At 38.9% G+C, this 13,647-nt stretch overlaps 1 protein-coding gene across 1 annotated transcript in view; it reads left to right on the forward strand.

Annotated features, from left to right (window-relative positions):
* The window catches only part of LOC101879253 (sodium channel protein type 5 subunit alpha-like), a 33,590-nt gene extending 28,545 nt beyond the window's left edge, over positions 1 to 5,045 (forward strand). The window contains exons 23-26 of the mRNA XM_034072702.1: positions 760 to 901; positions 1,523 to 1,623; positions 2,015 to 2,285; positions 3,711 to 5,045. Coding sequence (XP_033928593.1) covers positions 760 to 901; positions 1,523 to 1,623; positions 2,015 to 2,285; positions 3,711 to 4,909 — 1,713 coding nt within the window. The 3' untranslated portion in view covers positions 4,910 to 5,045. The remainder of the gene's footprint in view (positions 1 to 759; positions 902 to 1,522; positions 1,624 to 2,014; positions 2,286 to 3,710) is intronic.
* Positions 5,046 to 13,647: the final 8,602 nt, after the last annotated feature.

Raw genomic sequence — 13,647 nt, forward strand, 5'->3', positions numbered from 1 at the left:
AAAGAATTTGAAATTAAGAGGCTATCTTAATTTGATCGTGAGTTCAAAGGGGTCAAGTAGTTTTAAAAGTACCCATGCAGGAATTTTGTGTGTGAGTGTTTCAGTGGGTTTTTTTGTGTTTTGATTTGAAAAATTTCTTGCTCTGATTTTGGTTTTGTCCAAAGTAGCCATTGGAGAAGTTTTTTCCTGAGAAGAAAGGAGCATATGTAGGCCAAGATTTTTAATGGCGATGACTTGGAATTAGACTTCTAAATAGTTTGCTTGATTTTTCAAGTACTGAGCAATGTACAGCTCCTATTCTTACTGGAAGAAGCTGAACTGATGCTTCTGAAATGATTGTGAAAATGTCCAATTCAATAACTGTTTCTATTGACTTTATTAGGTCTCAATCAATTGCAAACTGTAGGATTTAAAGTCAGGTTTGAAAATTAAAAAAAAAAACAAAAACAACAAACCAGCCCACAATGTCATGTGAGCAATAATGCCTGTACAATATCCTAGAATTCTGATGCATCATGTAGTCACAATAAGAATGTTACTTTCTTCCACCATTTTATTCGCCTTCCAAAAGTGTCATATGCGTACAAAATCTTGTGTTATGCACTGCTGGGAGTTTTGAACTATACCAGTTTTGTCAAAACTAGCAGTAGGTCTGTAATTCTGGAATCTATTTGTGGGAAGATCTGCAATCTGAAGATTATTCTGAATTGGGCCAGTGTTGTTATTGGTGATTTTTCATGTTGCGTCTTATTTTTGCAGAAAAATGAACAGCCAAAAATGGAGCACAGTCTCTTTATGTATCTCTACTTTGTGATGTTTATCATCTTTGGATCGTTTTTTACCCTGAATCTCTTTGTGGGTGTTATTATTGACAACTTCAACCAACAAAAAAAAAAGATAAGTATACTGCTTGTGCTCCAAGGCAACTACTATATCTTGAGCAACACTATCTTAAGAGAACATGGTTCTTGCTATACACAGAATCTTACACTTCTATTGGCATTCACAAGAGCATTGGTAATTAAGTTGGCAGAAGTAACACTCGGGGTGAGTTTCTGCTTCCATTCTTTTCTGCTATAATCAGAACACCTATCTCTTTCCCAGGGTTTTGAAGGCAATGGTGTCTTCTCTGCAGCTCCTTGAAATTTTGCTCATTTTGGGAACTGAGCATGTCAGGAAACTTGTTTTGAAAGTGGTCTGGTACAGATACTCTGATGAGTAGTCTGAATATTCAACAAGACCAGGATGTGTGAAGCCAGGGGAAAATTTGTTCCAGTAGGTTTCCAGTAGGTACTTTGATTTCATGCTTCCTGAGCTAGGCCTGCATCACCCCAGGACTTCTGCTCTGTGATTTCATGGTTTGTGACACTGGTTTTTTGGACACAGTTATGCATTATGGAGAAGGCTAGTACGAGCAACACATGACAAAGGAAGGAATGTTAGTTCCCAGCATTTCAGACTTTGCAACTACAATTGTGCAGCTTTCACACTAAGTAACAGTGCCATTTCTTCAAATACTTAGGTGGGGAAGATATCTTTATGACTGAAGAACAGAAAAAATATTACAATGCAATGAGAAAGCTGGGATCCAAGAAACCTCAAAAACCCATTCCAAGACCACTGGTAAGACTGTCTGAATTCTTCAAAAGGAAAATGCATTGCAAAAGTGCTATTTAATTCACTTAAAAGTGTGTGTGTTTATATATTATTTATAAAGGCTGTATATTGATACTCAGACAGTGCTCAAAAGTAAATTTCATGCCAAAAAGTTGCACTTAAAGATTTTACAAGTTAAATATTTATTAAGTTCTCTGCATAAATAATGTTGGGTTTTACATTTGCATTGGAACTGGTTAAACTTCAGGATGGGAAGGGATTTTTAACATAATTTTTATGTTCTGCCTTAAATTTCTCTGACTTCATTATAGTTGAGTGACTTTGCAACATAAAACCTGTACAGGTGAATACTCCCTACTTTCATATCTGATGCCCAATGTATTTCTTTTTTCTTTAGAACAGGTACCAAGGTTTCCTGTTTGACATTGTAACACGTCAAGCCTTTGATGTTGTCATCATGATTCTTATCTGCCTTAACATGATCACCATGATGGTGGAAACCTATGAGCAAAGTGAAACAAAGACTAATGTCCTTAACAAAATCAATATACTCTTTGTTACCATTTTTACTGCAGAATGTGCACTGAAATTGGTGGCTCTGAGGCAGTACTATTTCTCAAATGCCTGGAACATATTTGATTTAGTTGTTGTCATCATGTCACTTGTTGGTAAGTAAAATCTGTCTGGCAAATTATTTGCTAAATCAATTATCATTCTTTTCAGAGAAAAAATACTTAAAACTTATCAACTGCAAATGGATGTTGCAATGGAAATCATAAGTCTTGAGGAAAAAAGGACTGAAAATCCCACCATTATTATATTCAAATAACATGAAACAATTTTTTTTTACATTTCTTCTCTTTTCTTTTAATAAAAATATTTAAAATTAAAAGCACTCGTGTTAGGCAAAATCTTTCATAATGGTTCTTTAGGTTGCTTTTTCCTAGTCTGAAAGGGAGAATGAATAACTGATCATACCAGTACCACATTATGTGATAATTTTCATTGTTATAGGTTTAGTGCCAGCTAAGAAAATCTTCGATCAGATAAAAATTACTGGGTTTTGTCATCTGTGTTTGTAATAAAGAATTGAAGTATATAGAGAATATTAAGACTGGAATTAAGTTACAGACTATAGAATTTCCATTTCTGGAAACTCAGGCACAGCTGATTGAAAATAAAGGTTTACACTGTGTAAAGAACAGAAAAGAAAACTCAAATGTACCACAGGTTCAATTTGAAATGAATGCAGTGGAAGAATGGGGTAAAGAGCTGTGGCGAATTTGAGATTTTTGCCAATGTAACAACTCCTAAGTCCTGTATTGCCAAAACAGCAGAAGGCATTTAAAAGGAGAAAAATAATTTGGTTTTTTTAGTATGACTTACATTTTGAATAAGTAAGATTCCAATATGAGTATGGGTCTTCCTTGAGAAATTAAGTTTCTGGAATGGAAATCCAGAAAAATGTATCCAACACATCAAAACCTAGAAAAACCAAATCTCTTCTAGTGCTACTAGGTCTGTCATTTTTTATGCAAACTAAAGATAAAATAACATCCTTGTATAGCTACATCCCTAATGAACCTGAAGTCATTGTGGAGTGGCATGCACAACTTCCATGTCCATCACTGGGTTTGCTTATGCATATCTTGACTATATTGTCTAAATGATGACCATGACGTTATTATTATGTCTTGTTTTCTTAGTTGAGCTTCATAATGTCAGTATTTGAAATCAAATTTATAAGGTAAGTGCATAACTTGCACCTGCTGAAGTATTCATGCAATGACTGTCAAAGAAAACCATCAGTCATTGAGTGTTAAATTATTTGGATATTTGATGTTGTATATAAGAATGTGCTTACCATCCTTAATGCAACAGGTGCTATCTTCTGGTGGCTGAGAAAGGTAGTTCATAATTGCTGATTTCTACAGCTATTTTTTAAATCTAACTTATATTAAAGGTTGTTCTGTCAGGGTCTTAGCACACATGCATCAGATATTTCTTCAACTGTACAGATACTATAATTTCATCCTACGCGCTAGTTAGGCTGAAACATGATTTCTAACCAGCTGTTATCCTTTCTATTTTAGCCTTACTGCTTTCTGGCATTGGTAAAGCATTTGAACATTTCTTACCACCTACACTCTTCAGGGTTATTCGCCTGGCTCGTATTGGACGAATACTGAGACTTATTCGGGCTGCCAAAGGAATTCGAACACTGCTCTTTGCATTAATGATGTCTCTACCTGCTCTGTTCAACATTGGCCTCTTGCTTTTTCTGGTCATGTTTATTTATGCCATTTTTGGCATGGCTAACTTTGCCTATGTGAAGATGGAAGATGGCATTGACGATATATTCAACTTCCAAACTTTCGCTAACAGCATGCTCTGTCTCTTCCAAATCACCACGTCAGCTGGCTGGGATGGTCTTCTCAGTCCTATCTTAAACACTGGGCCACCATTCTGTGATCCAAATATAAATGGTACTATAGGCGAATGTGGTAAACCTGCCATAGGTATTATTTATTTTGTAAGTTACATCATTGTATCATTTCTTATTGTTGTAAACATGTATATAGCTGTTATTCTTGAGAACTTCAATGCTGCTACAGAGGAAAGTACAGAGCCTTTAGGGGAAGATGACTTTGACATTTTTTATGAAATCTGGGAGAAGTTTGATCCTGAGGCAACTCAGTTCATAACTTTCTCTGCTCTTTCAGACTTTGCAGATGCTCTGGCTGAACCTTTACGGGTACCAAAACCAAATAAGGTTGAACTCATAGCAATGGATCTGCCTATGGTCAGTGGAGACAGGATCCACTGCTTGGACATTTTGTTTGCTTTTACCAAACGAGTGTTAGGAGATTCTGGGGAGCTGGATACTTTAAAAGTACAAATGGAAGAGAAGTTCATGTCTGCCAATCCATCAAAACAATCCTATGAGCCAATCTCTACTACGCTCAGACATAGACAAGAGGAAGCATCTGCCACTGTCATCCAGCGTGCCTACAGGAGTCATTTGCTGCTGCGCTCTGTAAAGCAGGCTTCTTATCTGTACCATCGCAGAACTTGCAGTACTGATACTCTTGGAGATGCTGCTCCAGAAAAAGAAGGACTTATTGCATGTATGATGGGTGAAAACTATGGTAAGAGTTCTGAAAAGTCTGAAACTTTGTCCTCAGCATCCTTTCCTCCATCATATGACAGTGTCACAAGAACCAATAGTAGCAATCTCGTGGTTGAGAATGGAGAAATTACAGGTAATCAACAATCTCCAGACATTAAATAGCTCATCAGTGACTATGTTACTAAGAATATTTTAAAATGTTCACAGAGGCTGATATTGTAAACACATGTCAGCTGAAGCAGTCTCCCTATTAAAGAAAGTTTTTTGATTGTGATTGGTTAACTATGGTAGCAGCTAAATTGTAGCCTTTGGCTCCACTGTGTTCAGCTTTGCTCTGTGTTTACATATGTAGAGAAAGGTTTTGGATCTGTTTGGTGGAGGGCACCCCACTGCAAAGCAGGTCCCACAGCGTCTGAGTGCTGTGGTGGATTCACATCTGCTGACATTACCCCTGGAGTAAGAAGCAGAGAAAAGACCAAGCACCAATGCATCTGATGGAGAATAGAAAAAGAATGTTAGTGTTAAGATAAATTGCTGAAGGGAAAGAAGCTAGATTTTACCCTTAGTCCATTTTTAACTCATACTGTTATTATGAGCCTGTTAAGCAAATGGCTGCTGATTTTCCTTTTTTTAATGTTTGGGGACGGATGTACGACAAACAAAACCACTGCATGAGCAACAGATATGCCACAATGTAGTGGACTTCTTCCAATATGATCAATTTACAGAATAAGTCATGGCATGTATGCTATTGTAATTGTGTTGCTGCAGCTTAATGAAATAATAAATACAACTCTTAGTATTACAGAAGTTTTACTGAGCTGAGTAAAATCTTGCCTCATATTTTGTCTGTGAGGATTACTTTTTTAACCTGGTTTCCTTTGTCAGCAAGGTGAAGGCACTTTATAACAAATTGTGTTTATAACATCCTTTCTTCAGACTTCACAGAATGCTTAAGTTTCATGCTCAAGTTCATTCCTGCCAATGTGGTGGTTTAAGAGAGAGACAAGTAAGCATTTAATTTGTGTGGAAATTGGCAGTATTGCTTCAACTGCTCCCTTAGGTTTCAGTAACCCAGGCTGGGGAGTGCCATATGGGCCCTGTATGAGCTGCTTCACGGTGGTGAGCATCATCCATGGTCATGGAATGAAACCTTAACCTAAGGTGGATGTGCTCCATTGCTGGTAGGAGACTTTCCTCCTTCAGCCTGTGTTTCTCTGATGGGAAGACCAGTTTTCTCTCCCCTTCAAAGATGAGAAGAAACCAAAGAGTGAGGAATATGGACAAACAGGAATTCTGGGTTGAAGCATTTGGGTCTGGGAGTTAAGAGAAAACTAAGAATGTAATCACAAATTCTACTTCTGAAACTCTGTGTGCACATGGTCTATCATGATCCTTACCACATTTTCCTTATGAAATTCTTTATCTTTCTTTATGTCCTTAACTAGCTTGGGATTCTCAGAAAAACACACGCCCAAACAGTGTTGTTTTTTGTCCTTTGTACATGTACTTTGGAGATGCTTCCACTTTGCTGTGTCATGACTATTATCCTTTGCCATGCACTAGACATAGTCATTAATTACTCATGACATTCTAATTTCTTAAACTTCAAGCATGTTACACACAAGCTAGTTGTAATGTTGTAGCTGTGTGGTCACTTTGGGTTTGGCAGGTTCTGGAAAGGCTCAAGTGAGCTTTTCCTTCTACACTGATTTCAGTCAGAAAGGAAACCAGGTTTTGTAACTGAGTGGGTCCTGAGGTACAGTTTGCAACCTGCAGCAAGTTGCCTACTCCTTTCAATGCCCCTTCTCTGCCATGGCAGTTACGTGTCCTGTCTTGTATCATTTCCTTCTTCTTGTGTCTTTTTCACCTCTTCAGAGTGTGCGCTTTCTGAATACAAATTCTCTTTTACTACGAAAGGTAAATTGCACCTGTTACTGAGACTGTTTTCAGTTAATATTGCCTGAACGCTGAATACAAATAAATATTTCTAACATTTTTAATTTCCTCTGTGGTATTCCCTTAGCTTCTCCTAGCTATTTATGGCATCATAACATCTTTAACTACTTTTGACTCCCTCATATTTTAAGACAGGTGCATTGTGGATTTGTATTTTACCAGAGAAGTCAACAGCTCTATGCTACCGGACCACTGGGGACTCCATTCATGATAAAAATAAAAGCTACAAACAAATCAATTAAATGGCTTTGTTTGACTAAAATTATTTTAAAACCACTTGTCCAGTTTGTGACCCACCACACTTCAGGAGCTGACAACATGGTGCTTGTGAGATGTTGTTTCCCAGGTCCTGCCTGTTCAAAGCCTGATTCCCACAAGGTAGAGTTCATCAAGAAGTGGTAATGATGTTCCCATCAATTTGGGTGTGCACTGGATAGTCCTGGCACCCACTCAGGAGATTATATGTTTAAACACATCCATACTCAAAGGTGGTGCAACTCATCCTTGTCAGTCTGTGTGCCAGGAAAGGGTATTTTTAATTGTAAGAGTGTTTTATTGATAGCTACATACACAAGCTTCACTGCAGTCTGTCTGCCAGGGAGGGCCACCCAGAAGCTGAGTCAATGCTCCACCAAGGTAGGAGATTGGGTGCAAACAATCATTTTCTAACCAAAGTGAGCTGTTTATTGGTGCAAGAAATAGCAGCTGCCCCTTAGGGTGAATTTTACCTTCTTCAGAAGTCCTTCTCAATAAAGGTGATATGTTTAGGGGAAGGCAAGTCTCCTGCCATGTACTTTAATCCTCCTGGATCTTACCTGAACCTTCTTAATTTTTGATATTACAGATGTCCATATTAAAACCCTAGTTTCTTGTGATGTGGCGTACAGTCTTGTTTCCAGATACACTGCTGTCTTTCCAGTCACACATGATGCCTTCTGTGCTTGCCCCCTTTTAGCCACTGTTCTGAGAGTATTGCATTAACAGCTTGGCCTCTTCAACATTTACCTCTTCCATAATCTCTGTATTACAAATTTTACCCCAAATTGCTGATTTTTTTAAAGACATTATGAATAGAGACAATAAAAACATGAGGGGTGAGAGCTTTTCCCTTTGACAGGCCATGAGAAACACCAGGTCAGCAATATATTTCTGTTCATTCCCTTGATAGTGGTGTAGCACAATAAATATATCAATGAAGTTCATGAGAATACCAGGACAACTGTAATGTGTTTTATTTAACTACCTAAAGTGCATACATTAGCTTGGAATTAGAAGCGGCTTCTGTTCTTTAGAGGATGGAATTGTGAAGCTGCTTTGCAGAAGGAGCAAAGGAACCAGTCTGACTGAAGGTGAATAGTTAAACATTCTTCAAGGGATTATGTGCCATGGCTCTTTCAAAGGGATCTGTGATGCAGCAGCCCCTTGGTTCCTGCTCAAACCTCTTTGAATTTAACAAAACTAAGACTGGGATCTGCAGCGGGACAGTGAAACTTGTTGAATGCCTCCTCCTAGTGGTCTTAGATCCAAATTACATAATCAAAGCATAACAAAAACTAAAAGAAAAAAGAAAAACTCAACTATAGAGATTGAAACTTAAACAGATAAATAATTTAAGAAGAAGCATTAGCAGAAAGAAGAGAGCTTAGAGGTAGTGGGTGAAAGGGCTGCGATAAAAGAAATCTGCAGTTTAAAGGTCAGAAAACAAATGAGTGAAAATTTACAGGGTAAAAGAGAATTAGGCCATGAACAGGAAGTTGGAGCAATAATAAATAACTCATTGACTATATAAGAAAGTAGAAGTTAAAACAGAGAAGATGTGAGATTGGCATAAAACGGGACAGGGATGAGATTTTGTAACACTGTCAAGTTAAGGAAGGTAGCAGGAGGGAAAAAACACTCCATAAAAGCTAACTCAAACAAAATATTTCCATTTGAAAAGGCGGTACCAAGCAACTCAAGGAATCAGAGGCTTGCTAATCTGAACTAAGGATGTTGCAGGGCTGCAGAACACATTTTGAAGGGGAAATAATGAGAAACTTGAAAGAAAGTGTGAAAGTGAATAAAATAGGTTTGAAACCTATTTACTAAGAAAGAATAATTTAGTTGATCTTATCTACTGGTACTCTGATAAGCAAAATGTAATAGGGCTGAGAAGAAATTCCTCTACTGGGCACCAAATGGGGACATTTGTTAGCAGGTGATGGAAACAGCAGAGCACTGTGAAGACCAGGAAAAGTTACTGAAACAGAATGGTTGTGATGTGCAATGTGATGCAATCATGAAATAGAGAAATGTGAGTGAAGATCTGCCAGCTGAGACATAGTCCATGGAGGGCAGGATGTGCTAATGCAATAGGAAGGCATAGGTGAGGTTGCCTCTGCACCTGTATGTGCATTTGTTACTAATGCTCAAGAAAGATTCATGCAAATCAAACAAGAATTAAAGAGTTTCTACTATAGGGGATTAGAAAGGCTTTAGGAAGAGGCCTGGAATCCTAGCTTGTTTAATCTGCCAAATAAAAGTCAAGAGGAGAGATGTGGCTGTTCCTGAAAGGGAATAAATGTCAGTGAGTGTTAAACCAGAGTACTAAACAATGCTTATTTTGAGTATAGCCTACATCAACCATGACCCTTCCTCCCAAGTGTATAGGAGGGGTGCAATTTTCCCTGTGGAAGCTTTCCATGACCCAATGGCTATGGGCCAGGGCTCTGGCACAGAGAGAACCTAGAAAATGCATACAGAAAAATTGTCATCAAACTATTGGTCCCAAAGTACAGGTTGCTCCAAAACAGCAAGATCCAATCATCCAAACTGTGTTTGCTTATCTCATCCAGTCAGTTGAGTTAGTTGTCCCTAACTGAGACATCATGTGTTGGGGCAGCAGTGCCAGAAGGTGGAAAGATATTTTCCAGCAACAAATGCAAAGTAACTTTTTCAGGAGGTATAGCATAATAGCAGAGCAGGCTGGCATGTTCACAAGCCATGTGCAGGACAGGTGTTAGTATAATTGCAAGAAAATAAATGCAGAAGGTTGTTGGACAAGTACTGAGCTAAGCTTTGTGCAAGTTGATGTGAAAAGCTGATCCAGAGGGCCTGCTTTTGGATACTGTGAGCACAGATCAACTGTGTGACCTTAGTGCAGGTTGTTATGTTATATATAAGTATATATATCATGAAGAATATCTGCCCTCTGGTGCTTTGTTTCACAGTTAGATAGGCTTGCACTTACAATCACAAGCCTACCTTTTAATTTAAATTAGTTTGACTTCAGCTCCAAGCCACTAGTCCTTGATATACCTTTAATGCTACATTAAAAATTACTTAGTACCTGTTATTTTCATTCAGTGAAGGCACTTATTCACTATCATCTCTCTATTTATTATTTTAATGAACTGGAATGACCTCTTAAAGCCTCTCACACAGGCATTTTTCTCATCAATCAAATAATCTTTTGGCTGTTTTCCACATCTTCCTATAGCTGACCCAGCAGTGCCACAGCTGTAACCTGTCATAGCTCTGATGGTATGCAGCCAATTTTCCCTCTCCTGGGGGCTGAAATGCCAACTGTCAGGAACTTTCCCGGATGTGGCAGGGAAAGGGTTAACCCATTTAGCCACCAGGACCCAGCTGTGAGATATAAAAGGTAAATAATAAAAAGTGAGATATAAGGGAGGACATGGTATCTTAGGATAGGGGTGAATAGGTGGGAGGAGGATGTTTGGGCCCTGTCAAGGTGAGGGGTGGGAGAGCTTGGTATTGTTTTGGGGGTGGAGCAGGGGTAAAAGAAGTAGTTTGAGGACTAACAGCTGTAGGAAGACTTGGATGAATTTAATATAATTGGGTGATTTCTGATAAGGTATGAGCTTCTGTGGGTGGGAGGATCTGCAGGAGGTAAGCCATGGGGTCACCTTGAGGTTTTATTCTGGTGTTAAACTCCTTAGAGAAAGGAGATGATCTTGTGCTATGAGAGAGGTCAGGTTGAGTCTGGCCCAGTCTAGAAAATGCATGTCTGGCAGTATGTTGAGGAGAGGCAGCTGGGCTTGCTGGTCAAAATAATGCATATATTTCACTTTCTAATGGGAGAAAGGTCAGTCAGCATATTTTTTTAATAAGATTTAGTAGCCTGGAAAAGTTTGTCTTGCTTTATAATTTTTCTTCTAAAATAAACATTTAATCTGAGAAGGAATCATCTTTCTGATGTAGGGAGCACCTGCTTCTGCACAACTTCTACACCCTGCCCAACCCTCCCCCAAGTGGGAAGATCTTGAATAGATCTGTTCCCTTGGTCTGGCTTGGCACTTCTCAAATGGGTAAGCCCAGTGCTGGTTGTGAGTCTCTGGGGCATTGAGGTCTGGAGTTAATTTCTCAGTACCATGCATGATGCACCTTATGCCTCAGGTTCAGTGTTTTGTCAGATCTTTTACCTCAGTGAGGATCAAGTTATACTTTAAGTTTTCTTAGTGTGAGTTGCAAGCTTTACTCTGGATTACATCAGCAGACTGACTGAGAAGTGACATTGTGAGGCAGTGGGGTTATGAAAGGATGCCAGGTCATTTGTGATGCAATGACAGCATTTCCACTAATACCCAGCTGTAGGGCTACCTCATCAGTGCATGCTTGTGCAACTCCACCTGTACAGCACAGTAACTTGGGGGTCTGTTATCCCCTACTTATAAGTCATTAACAGTTTTAATGTTTCAGTGGGTCAGGTATCATATTGTGCACTGTTGTCATTAACTGAAGGATCAAAATGTTTAATTAAGGTGGAGGATGTCAAAACTTTCCCATTCACACAACAGTTTGCCAATCACAGGCAAGAGTGAATGCTATTGCACTCTTGAAAAACCTGTGGCTCACTTCTGACCTAAAGATGCCTACACAGGTAAAACTAAATCCTATGAAAAATCCCTGTGCAGGACAGGATGTAGCCGTGCTACAAATAAGGTACATGACTGAAACCACAATGGCCACCAAAAAGAGTTATTTTAAACCCTACTATAAAAAGCATTGCCAAGCACTCGTGGTGAGCAGCAGAGAGGCTGCCCTCAGAGAGGATGGCCCTATTTCCTTCAAATTGCTCTTCCCACCATCTTTGATCATACTGCATCATGCACTTGGTTTTATATATAGATAAATCTTCTGCAAGTGCATTTGTCAGCTTCTCTGGGCAGGAAGCAGGATGCTTAATGTAAATCATGTAGACCTAAACATGTAGGGTGTTCCACTGATGCTAGTGGAATGGGAGGGACACTGCAAATGGATCCTCCTAGCAGCCCAGCACCCATTCTCATCTAATTATGGGTAGCAGGTGCAAAATGCAACAGTGATTAAGATCTTTGTCCCTAGTTAAATGAGGTAGGATAAATTAGTCTGAATACTTTCTTTCCATAACTATTCTCCCTCTCGCTTCAGTTCCTCCCTGAAGTTTTTGGAGGCTTATTTGTGAGAGAGTTGTTTTTTTAGGGAAAATACAGCTGGTGAATGTTCAGGTTCATGGGGTAATTAGTTCCCTCCTCAACTGGGGCTGCAGCACAGTGGCAAGAAAAATCGTAGTGATGCCTACCATCACCCAGATGTGAGTTAATATCAGCTGTTAATTAATTTTTAATTTGTCTGGGAAACTTTTACCCACTTTTCATTTTTTAGTTATTTCTGACTCAGGCCCTCAGCTGGTATAATTTGATTGATGGTGTTGAACCCATTTATGCCAGCTGAGGACCTTGTCTCCTGAAATCATCATGAACTAAAACAAAGTTATGGGTCTGGGGTCTTGGTCTTTGTTGTTTTATTTTTTGTTGGTTGTTGTTTGTGCTTTTGTTTTGTTGTTTTTGTCAGTTATGAGCAAGCTAATGTGGAATTTATACATTAAGAACAATCCAGAACTTTTTTTCCCCATTTTGATTAAACTGTGTTCTGAGCTGGTCTTATGCATGTTACCAAACCTTTTACAAATACTGTTGTATCCCCTATTATTTGAATTCTGTGAACTTCCTTAAAAGTTGATTTTTCATTTATTTGCCCAGTCCATTAGCAGACATCAGTCCCAACATCTCCTCCAAGCAGCATCTCTTCAGACGAATAAACTGATTATGGAGCAGTTTATTGGGCACCTGCTCCTGTGGTCTCTTTTTAGAGTGCACCTTCAGGCACTGCTCTTTGCTCAGGAGGACACTGTCTCCACCTTTCTTGAGCTCAGAAACATCTGAAGTATGGTGGCTCTTACAAAAAGCAAAATGACAGAAAAGACGTTAGGAAGTAGGCACTGTTCAGGCAGCTGGTATTTTGTAAGTGGGGTCTTCTGGTTACACTTAGAGCAAAAACTTTCAAGTTACAGGAGAACGGGTCTCCTTAAAGGTTTGTTGAAGTGAAGAAAAGATAACAACCACCACCAAAACCCACACACACCAAAAAAACAGCAAATGAACAGCCTCCACCATGTATGTATGTATATATCCACACATACTTATCTAAAATAAAACCTAGTTGAATAAAAGAAATTCAAATCAAAATAGGTAAGTGGGAGGACTAGGACTAGGTGCCTTTACATCTTACTGCTCACCAGTCAGTTCAGGAAGAAGCCCACAAAAGAGCTGCATATTTATGGGTTGTGTTTGTGTAGCAAGGTAAACCCAATGCAATATATCATTAATACAGTACAACCTCAGCTCTAGGCTCAGGCCACAAGTTAATGCAGGGGAGAAAGGAAGCTCCAGAGATTGATTGATTTTACCCATCCAGACATGGATAGTCACATATTTCTCCACTGACCCTTTGGATGGCAGACATGATATGACTTATTTGAACTTAGACTTAGGTCTAACTTTTAGAGACCTTAATGGGAGCACATTAATCCTACTATAACTCACACAAGGTGGGAAAAAACACACAAAGCTCACAGCTGTAAAACAGTAACCTCTGATGGGTTTACTGCACAGTCACAA

This window comes from Melopsittacus undulatus, chromosome 1 (assembly GCF_012275295.1).
Source record: "Melopsittacus undulatus isolate bMelUnd1 chromosome 1, bMelUnd1.mat.Z, whole genome shotgun sequence".
Lineage (NCBI taxonomy): Eukaryota > Metazoa > Chordata > Aves > Psittaciformes > Psittaculidae > Melopsittacus > Melopsittacus undulatus.